We start from the raw sequence: 17,737 nt of genomic DNA on the forward strand, positions 1-17,737 counted from the left end.
ACTCTTTTCAGCGGTCGAGATTACTTCTCAATGGCCACGAACACAATTAGATATCACTGTGGAAACAAACGAGCAAATCTATTGTGCTGCATTAACCCAAACGGACAAACTAGACAAGAATTAAGAAGTGTTAAGTCAATGTAGGATAAGACTATGTCTTGCTTATTTTTCAGAGAAACTTACATATCTAGAATTCTTCACAAAAGCACTTTAAATCAACTATGGGGAACAAAAAATATTTCTAAATTCTTATTCAAAACTGGTATTTTGTGAAATAGAAAAGGTTGCCATATCAACCTTTGATCATCTAAACGCAAAAGATCTGGCTTTGTATTGTCTATAGTAGACTGGTGTTAATGAGTTGTTTAGTCAACCTTCCCAGGATACAGACCACAGACCCTTTTCAAAACCAAATAAAAGCGTCATATATACGAGACATTCTATCATTTGATGAGGTCCCCCCAATAGCCACCAGTGGCATAGAGGCCTCTGACGTGTACAGCTCATAACTGAGGCTAGGGGACTACCTATAGCAGCATTTAAAGTGCCTGGATTTCTCAAAATGTCTTTTAACCAGTGCCTCAAGCTTCCACAATTAGGGAGAAGTTCACAACACAGGATGAAAGAGAAAAGAATGAAAAGAAATCCCATCTTAGCCTACACAGACCAGCATAGCTTGACTCTTAATCCCAAATTACTAAGGTCTTCTTTCGAGTGAACAAAGTAAGTATTTTTTATCCTATGGATAAAATAACTAGTGACAAAAAGCAACAGAATTTGTTTTCATTTTCCCCATTCTATGAAATAGCTTCTAAATTTCCAACTATAATCTAATCTCTAGTTATGGTCAGGATTTATTACAATGTAAAAATGACCTAGTCCAATTTTTAAATCTATTGCCTGGTTTTAAATATTCACACATAAATGTATATGTGGAAAATCTGAGAAGGAATGACACTGAGAAAAAAACCTTAGCAAGCCCTCTAGCTGCACTTGCTTTTTAGTTACTAGCTCTTATCATCAATTTAAAGATCTTGTAGTTCTTCAATCTACTCCTATTACAGCTGTGCTCTTCCATATGAGAGACAAGGGTAGTGGCTGCCTAAGCTATATCTCAGAACTTGTAGGCTGCTTTTGTGTCTCAAACTAGTTGAAACCACTCATCCTCCACATGTACCTGCACAAGTGTCCAATGGGTAGCATTTTGATTTCCAGAGGCCCAAAACTGCACATTCAAATACATTACTGTGTTATTCTCTAAATATGTGTTCTATGAAGAGTCATAAAGTTTGATTATGTAACTACAGAACATTAATCATTCCCATTTGTGCTTATTTTTTACCTTTCTTCATGCTATAGATGATTCTGGTTCTTTATCCCATAAGTCCCCCACCTGCCAAGGGAGATGAATCTGAGGCTAGCTTTCCTGTACACACCCATGGGATTGGCTGTCTTGTAACCACATCATCTTCAGCATAACTTATGTCAGTGATTGGCCTGACTGTGGGGTAGGCAAAACAGGTCCAGCTCCACAGTGGCAAACATAGTTCATAATCACATATACAAAACAGTTTCTGAATGCGCACAGTTAATGGAAGAATTGCTGCAAGTACTATAGACCTGGAAGTCCATTTAACCAGAGCATTTCAACCACACTGTGAGGACTTTGAAAAACATGAACAAAATCCACTAATTTATTTCTAGCCATACTTTGTAATTCACTCCTTCTATATTGATACGTACAATTACTGGAAAAATCATTTGTGAGTATTTACTATTAAACTTTTCTCACTTTAATTTTTAATTTGCACATTACAATTTCTATTCAATAGTAAGCAAAGACTACAGATTATTTAGTTTCTATTCTTTTAATATTCTAAGCTGACAAGGAAAGAGACATGAATATGGAATTTCTAGATAAATATGAATAAGTAGAAAGTGATGTATTTAATGTCAGCATGATTTATTTGCCAAAGCTAGTAAGATGCAATTAAATGAATCAAAGAGCAACAAGGAAGAAATGAAACTAATTGCCTCATCACCTTCCTCCTCTCCCAGCCCTGCCCCTGATATTGTTCAACTGTGAGCCCTATTCCTCCATGATCTTGACTAAACACACACACACACACACACACACACACACAGCTATTTTAGCTCCTGCATTTAATTGCACTTTACAATCCATGCCTGAAAACTGTCTTCCGAGCTATGCTTTCCTTCCACACTAGGTCATTTTCAGTACCTCTAACTTCTGTTGCACTCTACTTAAATCCCTATTATCTTAGATCATGCCATGATCACAGCTAACTTTTTTTTTCGCCAGTCCTGGGGCTTGGACTCAGGGCCTGAGCACTGTCCCTGGCTTCTTTTTGCTCAAGGCTAGCACTCTACCTCTCGAGCCACAGCGCCACTTCCGGCTTTTTCTGTTTATGTGGTGCTGAAGAATCGAACCCTGGGCTTCATGTATACAAGGCAAGCACTCTACCACTAGGCCTTCAACATTTCTTATCTAGAACCTCTTCTATTCCGATTGTTTTTGCCTTAAATGCCCCATCACATGAGGCTCTCAGCTCACTAACAGGAGCCCTCTGCTTTACACCCCTTCTCGTACAACGTGGCTCTCAAGGTCCACTGTAGTCATTCTGTTGCCACTATCCAAAATGCCTTTGAGCTTGTCTTTTTATATCTGGCAAAACTAAACAAACCTAATTATCAATCCCGTGCTTACACACAGCCCCACAAGAGCAGAATGATTCCTTTAAGAAATCTTATTGCCAAGTTAAAACTGGTTCTTAGTATAGCCTGGTATGTTTTGAGTCACCTTACATGCTTACACTCACATGTGCATAAGGCTGTTAAACTTCCACTGCCCTGAAACCTCCTCCACTCTTAGTAACGTTTCCTGCCATCTTAAAGGGAAGTTAATGCTGTCAGATGAGCAAGCACACACATACACACGTATACACACACACACACAGAGCAGGCCCTATTTTCCAGTTGAATACTGTTCTCTTTTCTCCTGACTTAGTACTTCCTCCCCCTTCAGCCTGAGCTGATTCCTCATGTCTTCAGAAATGAATTCTCTTCTGTTATGACCTATACTGGGGCCTCTACATTACTTAAGTGTCATCTCTCTTAGTATTGTAGCTCCATAAAAACAAGATGTTTCTATGGTTGTATTGGCACAAAAGAAAACCTCAAAAACATTTGTTAAGTGACTAAATGGATACAGAATTCCTTGATTTTTTAACTGATTAGTCTTATTAATCATTCTCTTAAAATTAGCCTCACATACACTATGCTGTTGGCTACTGCCATGACCAATACATAACAATATATATGTAACTATATATATATATATATCCACATGCATATACATATATACACATGCACATACACAAATATATACTGTCAGGATATTTTTGGCTACTGATTGAGTCTTTCAATTCATTTGGCTGTAACAGATTCAGATGAAATTTATTGCATGTCTCCGTGCCCTTGATCCTAGGCCTCTAGCCTGTTTACATATAGTCACAAACACATGTTGACCAGTCAGAATACTCTAGTGGGGGGGCTGGGAATATGGCCTAGTGGCAAGAGTGCTTGCCTCCTATACATGAAGCTCACGGTTCAATTCCCCAGCACCACATATATGGAAAATGGCCAGAAGGGGCGCTGTGGCTCAGGTGGCAGAGTGCTAGCCTTGAGCAGGAAGAAGCCAGGGACAGTGCTCAGGCCCTGAGTCCAAGCCCCAGGACTGGCCAAAAAAAAAAAAAAAGAATACTCTAGTGGGAAGCAGGGAACTGTGAAGCCTATCATTACAGTGTTCGAGTCTTGAGCCACAAAAGGACTCGGTTTCTGAACACAGAATTCTGGTCCTGGGCTGGGAATGTGCCTTAGTGGTAGAGTGCTTGCCTAGCATGCGTGAAGCCCTGGGTTCGATTCCTTAGCACCACATAAACAGAAAAAGCCAGAAGTGGCGCTGTGGCTCAAAAGGTAGAGTTCTCGCCTTGAGCAAAAAGAAGTCAGGGACTGTGCTCAGGTCCTGAGTTCAAGCCCTAGAACTGGCATAAAGAAGAAAAAAATGAATTTCGGTCCTATTATTGTGTATTAATTTGTCCAGATGTTGCTACAGACTGTGGACACTGGCTGAGCCAAGGCAAGGTTGTGGCTGTGTGATTTTCAGGCTTTCTTCTCCAAGTTGTCTTGAAAACTAACTCAGAAATTTCATGTACATCAAATTCACACAACAAAGTCAGAAGTCCGATACACTGAACCCTTCGTTCCAAGGGAAACATTGCTGATTCTCCTAGGTGCATAACGAAGAGGTCACAAGGAATCTGAGGTCAAAGAACAGTAGCTAACACAAGCGGCTATTACAGCATAAGAATCTCCAAGTCTCTTCTCTGGGAGAAGGTATAGCCCAGCTTGCAAACCTGCTCTGTGCCGAGGAAAAGTTGCCTAGTGTGTTTGATGAGGACATCATACCTTCACCAAATTCAGGATGATGATGGGAGAGCCAAACCTCTGCAGCATCTGATCAAAGTGAAGAGCGGCCACATGTGCAAATGGATCTGCCTGGTCCACTGAGAAAGGAGAAAAGACGAAGGGACATGTGAATGAAGACGGTAAGGCAGAAGCAAAAGCAGTGGAGTGTCCTCAAGAACGTCAAAAGAAATGCAATGCAACTAATCTGGCAGTCTCACTTGGAGAATCCCTCTCAAGGAGCTCAATGCATGGTGCTCATTCATCACGTTTTTTACTACAGCTAATTCCTAAATTTCTGCAATAAAGTGTCAATAATTTACTACCACTTAAAATTAAAGGTAAATATACGACAGAAACATAATAGAAGTTATTCTTCTAAGTTATGTTAGAGGATTAAAACCTAACTGTTTATTAGGTTTCTGTGAGAATAGTTCACGTGAGTAGAGGAGAGTTACATGTAATAGGTGGCTTAGGCATCATAGTGGAGATGTCCTGGGACCAGTACAAGGGAACAGATCCTCTAACTTGCACGTAAGAAGAATAACTGCCGGCAGTGAAAGACATCACAGAAGCATCACAGAGTATCTGTTCAGTCTCCACTTCGTTTGCAACATCACCCTGGAAATAAAGATGCAATTAAAGATACTTTATGTTCTTTTACTTTTTAATGAAAAAAATCCAAATACACAGTGGAATTACAACTCCTAGTCTTTCAATGTTTTAAAAGAGGCAACTGTTGTCAATAGTCAATGGGCACATTAGAAAAGCATAATCACTGAGGTACAATAAAGAAAAGCAATGAAAAGTGGCAGAAACACACTAGGAGAAAAATCAAATGTAATAGCTAGTGGCACAAGTAACAGATAAGTAGAGCAGTATGACCGGTATAAATGATAGGAAGGGAGAAAAGACGATTATATGAAATTATACAGGCGATAAGGAAGATCAGAAGAATATCAAAATTCAGTTCTGAATAACTAAAGAGGGCTGAAATGATGAGAGAGTGAAATTCAAATAATGCCTCATGGGCAGAAGGAAATAACCATGTGGCAGGGAGCAGGGGGAGATTTCAAGGTAGCTTTACTTACAAGGATATAAAAAAGAATGATTCTAGAGACACTAGTAACCTATCTGTAAATAATGAAGTGGCAAAACTGATTTTTTTTCAAGTATCAGTTATAATGACTTTCAGTGCTGGAAGAACAATGTTACTGTTCTTAATTCAGGATCAAAGCCTCATTCAAGCTGTCTATTCCATCCCACATCCCTCAAGATTGCGTTGTGTGTTGCAGAGAGAGATGGAGCGTTCAAGGAGATGACGTGGCTGACAGCAAGATGGGGGAGTGAACAGCCTGGGGAGTCCAGGGCAATGTTGTGTCATACTCTATTCTGCCTTCTCATTATGACTGTTCTTCCAACATGAAGGACAGCATTCTCCCAAGCAATAAGGGGGTGCTTTGCTGTTTCTGTCTCTCCAATAAACGTTTTTTCCACATATTTCAGAAATGGTTCTCCTCCAAATCATGAGCCATTTCATAACTCTACTGCACAACTCTAAGACAGCTGACTTCTCAGAACATTTGTTATATTAGTCCTATTTCTCACTAGTTTTAGATACTCGGGAGAGTTATTTTCTTGATATCTCAAACTCGGGAATTATACCTTTTAATATCCTACTTTGTTTCATTCCCATCAGCAAAGCTGATGTAAAAGGTTAAAACATCAGCAGCAATGCTGTTTGCCAACTTACCTCACAGTTTGCGCCTCTCTTGAGAAAACGGGTCCCCGCAAACTTACTGGATCTTCTGGCTATTAGAGTAACATACACTGGTCGTCCATAGATCAACAGTTCTTAGAAATCAAGTTAAAGCATTTAGCATTTTAGGGTGTCACAGAAAGCCAAGAATCACTGTATCTTAGCATGCATGTGTTTAAATTATCTTTTCCAATGGCATAGAGATGTTTTTCAAAAGCTTCACCCAAGGATAAGAGAGCACCAGGTCGGGCTGGGAATGTGGCTTAGCAGTAGAGTGCTTGCCTAACATGCATGAAGCCCTGGGTTTGATTCCTCAGCACCACATATACAGAAAGAAAGCTGGAAGTGGCACTGTGGCTCAAGTGGTAGAGTGCTAGTCTTGAGCAAAAGGAAGCCAGGGGTAGTGCTCAAGCCCTGAGTAGTGCTCAAGCCCTGAGTTCAAGCCCCAGGACTAGCAAACAGAAACAAAACAAAAGAACACTGGGTCTAGTGGTTTTTCCAAAGAGTCAGGTATGATGACAAAAAACAGCCTCCCTAAGGAATTGTTTCTCTGAATTTCAGAGGAATGGAACCAAGGATAGCACTGCTGGCGTACCTCACTATCCCCAAGGCCAAGTCAAGACAGAAGCTACAACAACTGAACCCTCAGTTTTCAGAGTTGTCTACCTCTCAAAGAGAGAATGCATCACTTAACAAGATACTTAAATTATGAAGCACTATATAATGCTGAGGGAACTGAATGAGTACAATACTTGAAGAGCAGTCCCAAACCTGAATACTGAATGAATTATGGAGAACTGTTTAAGCAAATTACAGCTTATTAGTTATGTTACTTTCTGAGCCAAAATCTCCTCTACTACAATTAAAAGGTAGCAAAGATTGAACATCCCTAATCTAAATATCTAAAATTCAAAATGTACCAAAAATCCTAAAATATTGGAGCAACAACATGAGCCAGAGTAGAAAATTCTACACCTGACCTCATGGACCACAGTCAAAATGCAGGCAGACTAAAAATGTTGTAGACAATTTCCAAATGCTTAGGGTGTATGTGAAACATAAACGGAATTTCATCTTTAGACTTGGCTCTCCAAGCTACTTCATGCCTTTGCAAATATTCCAAAATCTGAAGAAGAAATTTAAATTCTGAAACACTTCTGGTCCCCAAACATGGCAGATTAAAGGATACACAGGCTGTACTGTTGCTAGGTGGATGGGAAGACTAGCTGGGGTAATTTGTATTAAACTCCTAATCCTTGGCCTGAAGGAAATGTTCATTAGATAGCAATGGCTTTTATCATCACACACACACTGCCAAAATTCATTAAACGCTTGATAACTAGGAGACAAGATTCATCATTTAAACTAATGAGCTTTAAAATGATAATCTTTGGTGCTGTTCACTATTTACAACCAAGCAATGCCAACATCCAGTTTGCTAGGCCTTGAGATAAGCTCTTAGAAATGCAAAACAGTTTAGAACTACCCTTTAAAAATAGAATTTAGAAGTGGGAGACAGTGAGGGAAGGGGTGACTTTGTCCCAAGAATGTGCTCTTTCCCTGACTTATGTAATTGTGACCCCTCTCTACATCACCTTGATAATAACAATAAAAATTTTCTAATGGATTTTAGATGCACTGCAGTACTTCTCTTTGCTATCTTTGGTGATGAAAAATGTGTGTTTTTCCCAGGTAGATTTTAGTTTTGAGAACAAACAAAAGTGATTCAGGACCAAATCTCACTGCAGATAATAGCATTCATTGGTTCAAAGTGATTACGGTAATGACCCTGACGTTCAAGTACAGCACATCAACTCCACTGATTCCCCTTCTCCCAAATGCCCTAGTTAAAAAAAAAAAAAAAAGCATGAGCCAAGAGGGTGATGGTGGTTTATGACTACAAGCCTAGTTCCTTATGAGGCTAAGAACTGAGGATTAAGGTTCAAAGCCAGCTGGGGCAGGAGAGTCTGTGCGACTTTTATCTCCAATTAACCACCAAGAAAAGCTAGAAGTGGAGCACTGGCTCAAGTGAGCAAAAGCACTCAGGGAGAGACCCCAGGCCCTTAGTTCATGCCCCAGGATAGACACAAGAAAATAAAATTCATAATGGTTATTTCCATTCCTACAGTGAATGGCCTTGAAGCCTACATCTTTAAAAGCCTGGGACAGAAGAAAAAAAAACAAAACTAAAAATACACTAAGTGCACAAATGCCCTTCATGATCTCAAAGAGTGATAGGGAAAACCTAAATGCACTTCTAAAGAATACCCACTACTGTCCTAAACTTCATAGCACAATGGCACTTTCTCTTTTTTTTTTGCCAGTCATGGGGCTTGAACTCAGGGTCTGCGCAATGTCCTTGAGCTCTTTTTGCTCAAGGTTAGCAATCTACCACGTGAGCCATAGCACTATTTCTGGATTATTCTGTGTATGTGGTACTGAGGAATCAAACCCAGGGCTTCATGCTTGCTAGGCAAGCGCTCTATCACTAGGCCAAACTCCTGGCCCAACACAACGGCACTTTCTTGAAAGGTGTCTATGTTAATTCGAAATTAGAGACAATGATGAAAAGTGTAACATCAATCAAGATGCATTGTATTCGTAAACTGCATGAATGGTAATTCCTTTGTACAATTACTAAAAGATAACAAAAATTGGAATTTTTTAAAAGAAATTAAGCCAAGTGTTGGTGGCTCATGCTTGTAAATCCTTGCTACACAGAAGACTGAGATCTTAAGATCACAGTTCAAAGCCTGCCCAAGCAGGAAAGTCTGTGGGATTCATATCTCCAATGAAACACCCAAAATCTAGAAGTGAAGCTGTGGTTCATGTAGTAGAGTGCTAGCCTTGAGCAAAACAAGGTCAGGGACAGTGCTTTGGACCTGAGTCCCAGGACTGGTGCAAGAGAAAAAAAAAAAAAAAGAGGAAAAAAGGAAGGAAGGAAGGAAAGAAGGAAGGACTGAAATGGGAAAAAAAAAAGCAAATTTGTAGAAGGAAAAAAGTTTTTAATAAATTGAACTTACCAGCTTAACACATAAGACAAGTTCAAAGTATTTCTCATACATTACAACCCCCTTCCAATCCAAGCCTTCATTGCATTGCACTGGGCCTCAACTGCTAGTGCAGGTCACTTCTAATTCCTGTCCCTTGTCTCCTTTTTCCTAATTCAGCTTCAAAGTGACTTATCAACTCAAACTTCCTAAAAACACTACTTCGTATAAGCTACCCACCTAAACAAAACTTTCAAAAGCTCCAGCATCAAACCCAAAGTCTCTGACCCTCAAGTCTTAGCCAGAACAGATAAATCTGTGACACAATCAGACTCATATCTCTGGTATACTTCCCATTACATCTTGCCTCCCAAGGATTGTACACACAAACCAGAGACCATTGCAATACATTTTTTTCACATCCTACCCCATGGTGCTTCTCCAACTAGTGATGTCTCTCTTTGCTCACTGCTGAGGTATGAATTCCATTTAGGGCCTAGATTAAGATCTAACCTCATAAGCTTGTCCTATCTTCTCCGTTGAGTATTTTGTTCCTTCTCTCAGCTAAATATGATCCTCATTACCTATATCACTAGGATATAAGAATATACAGCACTTTCTTCCTTGCTATTTATTATTTTGTATGTGTGTATAATATTTCTGTTTTAAAAGTCTGTACCCTTCTTTGCAATTCTTCTACAAAGCCCCATGGTATATTTTCCTGTTGGAATACATAAAGTGATCGTCATAATTCTATAGTTTATGTATTGTTCTCTGCAGATTGTACAGTGTAAGTCTTAAGCTTTTACAAAAAGGATACTTGACTGTCCACAGAATCCATGAATGATATATAACAGCCAGTCACGATGCACAGTATTTTTAATTATATCTAGAAGCTCACCATTCCACACGTACTTCATATAAGGCTCACTACAGATCCCAAATACACCTGAAAAATAAGTTTGCATCATAAAGATAAAGAAATTGATATCCAACTCATTTTCAAGGTTTTCCGCTTCTGCTTTTAACTTCAAAATACAAGCCTGATTAACAGCATTGTCATTTTCAATGGCTACCATTCCTATCAGCACTCAGAACACTGTGTTCCTGTACAAAGTCAAAAAAGAGGAGCATTTTCTGATTTTTTGAGAGTTTTTACTGTAAGGGAAAAGGAGAGGACAATTAAGGATACAGACACAAAAATTGAGAATAAAGCCAAGAAATGGCAGAAAGCACGCCCAACAACATAGGGACAGAATACTTAGATCCGGTCCATCCTGACTGGCTCTTAGGTAGTATGACAGGCATTAGAGAGAGCACTACTTACTATGACAGTACCTCTGTTTACTCATCTGCATCTGACATATGATTGTTTCGAGGATGACATAAATTAGCTAGCCCTGATAAGAGGCAGGGCCTATGAAAGTATAATTAGTCAATTTGAACAAATGAAAATGCAACCTCTAACATACTGCTCTGCTGCTTCAGGATACTGGCATATAATCTCTGGGCCTCTGTTTCCTAGTAAATCTTTAATTTTGTAAAAATCGGCATTATAGCTGGGTGCTGGTAGCTCATGTCTGTAATCCTAGCTACTCAGGAGGCTGAAATCTAAGGATTATGGTTCAAAGCCAGCCCAGGTAGGAAAGTCTATGAGACTATGATCTCCCCTTAACCACCAGAAAACCAGAAGCAGAGCTGTGGCTCAAAGTAGTAGAGCACCAGCCTTGAGTGAAAGAATGCAGGGATAGCATCCAGGCCCTAAGTTTAAGCCCCATGCCAAAAAAAAAAAAAAAAAAGCATTTTACCCAAGAGTAGAGTTTTATGATACTTAGAACACTACATGTAAACATCTAGCACACGATAAGTAACACATCTTTTCCCTAACTTCTGCCTCTATTAAACTGGTTTCTATGAAGGAAAGCATTGGGAGTACTCTCCAGTATTCAAAAAAGAAAAGAAAAAGACCTCTCCATTTAAATTTCAGCAGAAGTCTATGCCTAAATACATTCCTTTAAAAGTGCATAAATAGCTAGGTGCCAGGGCCTCATGTCTGTAATCCTAGCTACTCAGGAGGCTGAGATCTAAGAATCACAGTTGGAAGCTGGCCCGGGCAGGAAAGTCTATGAGACTCTTCTCTCCAACTGATCACCAAAAAGCCAAAAGTAGAGCTATGGCTCAAGTGGTAGAGTATTAGCAAAAAGCTCAGGGACAGAGTTCAGGCCCCGAGTTGAAGCCTCAAGACCAGTACAAAAAATAAAAAAGCTCATGAATAATTGCTAGAAAATGCCAGCATACAATTTTCTGGCTGGTCTACAAATGAAATCAAATGGTGATTAACGATTTCTCTAAATTGGCCAAGCTCATGGGCTGAGGTCAGCTGTGGCCCCTCCTCTCCCCCTACTGTTTGGTTTAAGGGAGTCCCATTACAGGGAAATAGGAGCTGAGGGTTTGACACCCAACCTTAATGTTTTTAAAAAAGTAAGCGCAAAGGTTTAACACCTTCGCTTCAATGTTTATATATAAAAAGAATGTTTTACTAATCACTTATGTTTAAATTATCAGCTACTGTGAACTACCAGGGATGCCAGAGCTCCAGCCTACTTCTACTTCACCACCAAAAGAGGGCTGATGTATGCACCCTCCTGCCCTTGGCAGAAACCAGCTGAGGATTCCAGCTTCTCTGGACAAAGCCAGACGGACGGCCACCTTACCTACCCCTTCCCTCTGTGGAAGAGGCCCCCTACATATTTATATATATATGTCTTATGTCAGCATTTGCCTTATGCCTACATGTATGTTTACAACATCCCCTACTAAAAAAAAAAAAAAAAAAAGAGTAGCAGATGTTGGGGTCAGCTGCACCTTTAAGGGGCCACAGCTGACCTCAGCCTGTCCCTCCCCTTCCTGTCTTTAACAGGAAGAGAAGGAAGTCTGACATCACTTGAGGGACAGCCCCTTGGGACCAATCAGGGGCCCCTCTCTTGTGCCCGCCTTTGGGGTATATCTGGGAGGCTCCTCATTTGAATAAACAGAAGCCCTAGAGGTTTTCTCCAGGGGCCCGCGCATCCATGTCGTTCTTGGCAGTTTTGGGGCACCCTGCAACCACACGCCACCGAGGCTACCCATGGCCATCGCTCCCTCGTGAGCGATAATGGACCACCCAGGAAGGGGCGGACAAGCCCCTTCCCCCCACCCAAGCGAGGGGAAGTCGAGAGAGAGATCCCACACTCATGTACCCAAAAAACTCTATGTAAAAAAGACAAAGAGCACTGAGTTATGGAGAAATAAGAAAGAAATGTGAATGGATTTAATAAGATGCCATTTCATGGATGCCACATATACTAAATATCCTGCAAACCACCTACCACTTCCACCCTGTGTAATTAATCCTTCATCTTCAAAGATGTCAAAACTCTCCTGGCGAGTCTGGGTTGTTTCTGATTTTAACATCTCCAGGGGCATTCGCAAGACAGTAAGATTATATTGAAGTGAGTGGGACAAATCATAACTGTAACTGAGAAGAGAATTGAAGTTTAAAAATTACAAAAGCAAAGTATATTTCACAGTGTTGGCTCTTCTATGGAATTAAAAATCTGTGAACCAAATTACTTAACACCTGTTAATGCACTTGGAAGTAATGCTGTTCAAATAAGTCCTGGAAACAGAGCCAAATATGAATACAATTAGAAATAAAATTGTCACCACATGAATTAGGCATTTGCATGACTAAAAATATGCAATACAATGTAAGAAGCCTACATTCATTGATTAGAACAATGTGCATTTTCTTGCTTCATACTGAATGAAACCAGTCTAAGTTCAGGTCTTATTCAAAGGGTCACATTCTCATATGTATTTAAATGGCATTCTATAGATAACTATTAATACTCACTTAAATAATATAGTGCATAGTTCTTACTCTACTTTTCAAATATGCAAAAACAATTAGTTACTAATAGTGGTATCATAACTAATTTCATTATAAAACAGAATAAGCACATAAGTCATCATAGAGAAACATGCCTTAGGCAAATAAAAGCCATATAAAAATTAAGTTTCACCAGATATTAGTTCACACTTATAAGTCTTAGCTAACTCAGTATGCTACAGGATCAGGAGCATCATGGTTTGAGACCTAAGCAAAAACTTTGTAAGACATCATCACAGGGCTGGGAATATGGCCTACTGGCAAGGGTGCTTGCCTCGTATACATGAAGCCCTGGGTTCGATTCCCCACCACCACATATACAAAAAACGGCCAGAAGTGGCACTGTGGCTCAAGTGGCAGAGTGTTAAGCCTTGAGCAAAGAGAAGCCAGGGACAGTGCTCAGGCCCTGAGTCCAAGGCCCAGGACTGGCAAAAAAAAATTTAAAAAAAAAAAAGACATCATAACCAGGAAAAAGCTGGGCACAATGACATACCTGTCATATCAGATACAAAGGAAACATAAACAGGATGATCAAGGGCTGGGAATATGGCCTAGTGGCAAGAGTGCTTGCCTCGCATACATGAAGCCCTGGGTTCAATTCCCCAGCACCACATATACAGAAAACGGCCAGAAGTGGCGCTGTGGCTCAAGTGGCAGTGCTAGCCTTGAGCAAAAAGAAGCCAGGGACAGTGCTCAGGCCCTGAGTCCACACCACAGGACTGGCAAAAAAAAAAAAAAAAAGGATGATCACAGCACTGGCCAGTTCAGGTATAAATTTGGGACTATATTTGAAAAATAAAAGCAAAAATGGCTGGGGGTATGGCTCAAACCACTCTCACAAGCATAATACCCAAATCCAAACTCCAATACTGAAATAAATACATGAATAAACTAAATTGTTTCTGAGCAAATAAAAATTGGTCTTTAGACTAAAAACATGTTACAGTTTTTATTTACATAATTTTATAAGCACTTTTAACTAATTTTAATACAAAATTTTAGAAGGTATCCTTATTTACTTTATACAAATTTTCTTTTAAAGTATATTAGTAATATTATAAGATGGCTACTACAATCCTGTCTATAGACATTCACTATTATTTCTCCTTTGCCTTATTTACACAATTTAATTGAAATTAATTTCAATTTTTCTGTAAAATTCAGATTTATCACATGGTTTGATGGCTCCATTTATTGTAATAGCATCTAATCTCAAAGGAGTAAAAGCTGTACTAAGAAACTAGTTTCTGACTTTTAACAATCAATTCTTCCTATTTAAAACAACTGCTTTATTCTAGTGGCATCATAAGAAATATCATAACCTTTTTAAAACAAGACCTGTATCTGAACATATAAATATTTATTGAAATGTACTCCCTCCAGGAAATGGAAATGAAGGTTGTTTTTCTTCTTTTGCTAATTGTTTTCTTTTCCTTTTGTCTTGTTAATTCATTTATCTGCCTTTGGGAGGAGGGTCAAGGGGGGCACAGAAATGGAAGGGCAAAGGGTGATTGAATACAGCAGTAGTACTCACTAGACACTGTTGAAAGGAACTATATAACTTGTGGTTGGAGACAGGAGAGAAAGACTGGGAGAGGGAAGGGATGACATTGTTCAAAAAGAAAAGTATTCTTTATCTGACTTCTATAACTGTAACCCCTATGCACATGACCTTTATAATAACAATTAAAATGCATGAGAAAAAAAAGAATAGTTGGGAGAAAAAAAAATATCAGCCTGTGTATTTTTACTTTTGGAATGATGTACAGAATTCAGGACAGGAAAAAGAAGTGAAAGGACCCTTATTTGTAATAATACCACCAAGCGGGCTGGGGATATGGCCTAGTGGCAAGAGTACCTGCCTCGGATACACGAGGCCCTAGGTTCGATTCCCCAGCACCACATATACAGAAAACGGCCAGAAGCGGCGCTGTGGCTCAAGTGGCAGAGTGCTAGCCTTGAGCAAAAAGAAGCCAGGGCCAGTGCTCAGGCCCGGAGTCCAAGGCCCAGGACTGGCCAAAAATAAAAAATAAAAAAAAAATAATACCACCAAGCCAAAGCTGCCACAAACATTAAGTAGTGAGGAGTGAAAAGTACAAGGTAGTGACAAATGCAATGGAAGTATACAATCAGTACAATGCTATCTGTGGAAAAGAAAATTATTTCATGAGAAGCCTTTAATTGATTGATGATTAAAATAATACATTTCAGTTTTATGTCAATAATGACATAATCCATTCTACCTATTAGACATGTAGTTTATTCGATGAAAACCAATTAACTTAATTAAAGTTAATTTCATTAAAATAAGTAAGGTAACCTGTCAGCATAAACTACCAATAGCTACAAATGCCGTAGGTCTTCTTTCAATCCTTATGATTCAAGTCCTTACTGGCAAATAATACTTTATACTGTTTTTCAGTCTGGACACTATGACAGGTAGGTCCACATACTGGTCACATGAGAGAGGGGGAAAGAGAGAGAGAGCTATTTTTTCTCTCTTGACATATTTTCCTAGGATATATTTTCATATCTAGTAAATTGTTCCCAAAAAACTATTAATACGACCAACAATATTTCAATGTTGCAGCAATTCTTCCTACTTTTTTAACCTATTTTTCCAAATTATTAACTGATAATAATATTTTGGCATTGTTACAACTCAATACAGAGATAGAATCCAAGTTTCATTTCCATAACTCAAGAATGCAAAATGGTATTTCTTTAAAATACATTAAACTCTATCCAAAACAAAGTCAATTTTTATAGTGAGGATAAATAATTTACCCATTCAAAACTTTTAAGAACCAGGTTTTTAATGCTTCCAAGTGAAATAATTCACTATTAATTGCAGGCTGATTCTGTTTTTTAACCTCCTGGAAAATAATAAGTTTAGGTGATTGATAGGAGCAAAACTAAACCCAAACCTACCTAAAGTAAAAATTGCTAGAAAGGTCCACATTTTGAAATATTCGTAGATACCTAAAAGAAAAGTTAAAAAGCATATTACATCTCATACAGTTCTGTTATTTCTCACAGTTTAACACACACTCACAGATATATTTTCCCTAGTAAGTATAGCATTGACCAGAGGCACTGAAGCCATCCCCAAAACAGAGATGACACTGAAGCAACTCTAAGTCTGCTGACTATGCCTCAGAGCCCTAACTTCACAGTGAACATGTAGGGCACAGACAGGAATAGAGACTGCTTTATAACTTGAGACTGGATATGTCTGTGGGTCATTATAACTTTAAGTCGGCGTGGATTTTTTTAAGTGAAAAATGAAGTACAGAACAAAATGTCTACATTATTACCACTCAGGAGTAAATAGCACTCACATTTTTATATGCATTTTAATGTTTTTAGCATAAAACTCCTAAAATGTAATTTTGAAAGTTAAAATCCGATTTAGTCTTCCCATTTCCGTTTTCTCACTACACGAAATCCTCTCTCTATTACTGTTATAATCCTTTGTCCATATTAGACATCTCTAAGTGACATGTAAATTACATTGTATGCTGAACACATTTTAAGGATCATTTCATACTTTATTGTTCTACAACTACCTTTTCTCGCTCATATTTTGAAATACAGAGATGTTGAAAGCTAAGGATTTGTTTGCTTTAACTGATGCTTGCTACATCATACACTCCACAGTTTATGTATGCATTCCTCAACTGATAGACCAGTTCTCTCCAGCATTCCAATATATGAAATAGTGCAGCCAACAACACTCCATTTTCCTGTATATATACGTAAGAGATTCTCTAGGGTTCACACAAAGAAACAGAACCACTGGGTTGTAGATAATGCATTTTTCAGTTTTACTACAGAATGTCTTCCTAAAGGCCTACTCCAACTCATTTATCTTCAAAGCCTGTATCTCATGGTATGAATTCATTTCCCACATATGTATTAACATTTCATAACAGCAGATATTTTCTTCTACTCTAATGATAAAGAAATGGTGTCTTTTGAAATTTGCAGCTCCCAAACTACAAGCTAGGTTCAGCATCTCCTGTGAAGTACCTGCTCTTATTTTTAACCATTCCTCAATAACTTTATCTTTCTCTCCCTGATTTACAGAAATTCGTCAGATATTCTAAATACTATTCTTTGTTATATGTTGTATATGTATATATTCACTGTTGCTTGTCTCCTAAAATTTGTCTAGATTGTAAAAAATATTTTAATGCTGAAAGCATGAAATATAGCATTGTTTTATTTTGGGGTTGTTGTTGTTGTTTTTTGTCAGTCATGGGGCTTGAACTCTGGGCCTGGGCACTGTCCCTGAGATCTTCAAGGCTAGCACTCTACCACTTGAGCCACAGTGCCACTTCTGGTTTTCTGGTGGTTAACTGGAGATAAGAGTCTCACAGACTTTCCTGCCCAGGCTTGCTTCGAACAGTGATCCTCAAATCTCAGCCTCCTGAGTAGTGAGGATTACAGGCGTGAGCTACTGGTGCCCGGCTGTTTTATTTATGACTTTTTTTTCCCCATGCTAGGATCTTGAAATCTTTTCCATGAATTTCTTAAAGCTGTACTTCTGGAATTGCTCCTTGAGAACTA

The 17,737-nt window shown here is 38.9% G+C and overlaps 1 protein-coding gene and 1 long non-coding RNA gene across 3 annotated transcripts in view; one reads left to right on the forward strand and one right to left on the reverse strand.

The window, feature by feature from the left end:
* Fig4 (FIG4 phosphoinositide 5-phosphatase) overlaps window positions 1-17,737 on the reverse strand; it is a 105,820-nt gene that overhangs the window by 66,020 nt on the left and 22,063 nt on the right. The window contains exons 5-10 of one of the 2 annotated variants that reach the window (XM_048353706.1): window positions 16,097-16,147; window positions 12,603-12,751; window positions 10,055-10,183; window positions 6,239-6,339; window positions 4,944-5,106; window positions 4,489-4,586 (exon numbers count right to left, since the gene is read on the reverse strand). In XM_048353706.1, coding sequence (XP_048209663.1) covers window positions 4,489-4,586; window positions 4,944-5,106; window positions 6,239-6,339; window positions 10,055-10,183; window positions 12,603-12,751; window positions 16,097-16,147 — 691 coding nt within the window. The remainder of the gene's footprint in view (window positions 1-4,488; window positions 4,587-4,943; window positions 5,107-6,238; window positions 6,340-10,054; window positions 10,184-12,602; window positions 12,752-16,096; window positions 16,148-17,737) is intronic. The other variant, XM_048353707.1, reaches the window with a different exon arrangement.
* LOC125357061 lies at window positions 2,977-4,207 on the forward strand. Its single transcript, XR_007212056.1, has 2 exons — window positions 2,977-3,565; window positions 3,790-4,207. It is a non-coding gene; the product is annotated as an uncharacterized LOC125357061 (long non-coding RNA).

This window comes from Perognathus longimembris, chromosome 9 (genome assembly GCF_023159225.1).
Source record: "Perognathus longimembris pacificus isolate PPM17 chromosome 9, ASM2315922v1, whole genome shotgun sequence".
Lineage (NCBI taxonomy): Eukaryota > Metazoa > Chordata > Mammalia > Rodentia > Heteromyidae > Perognathus > Perognathus longimembris.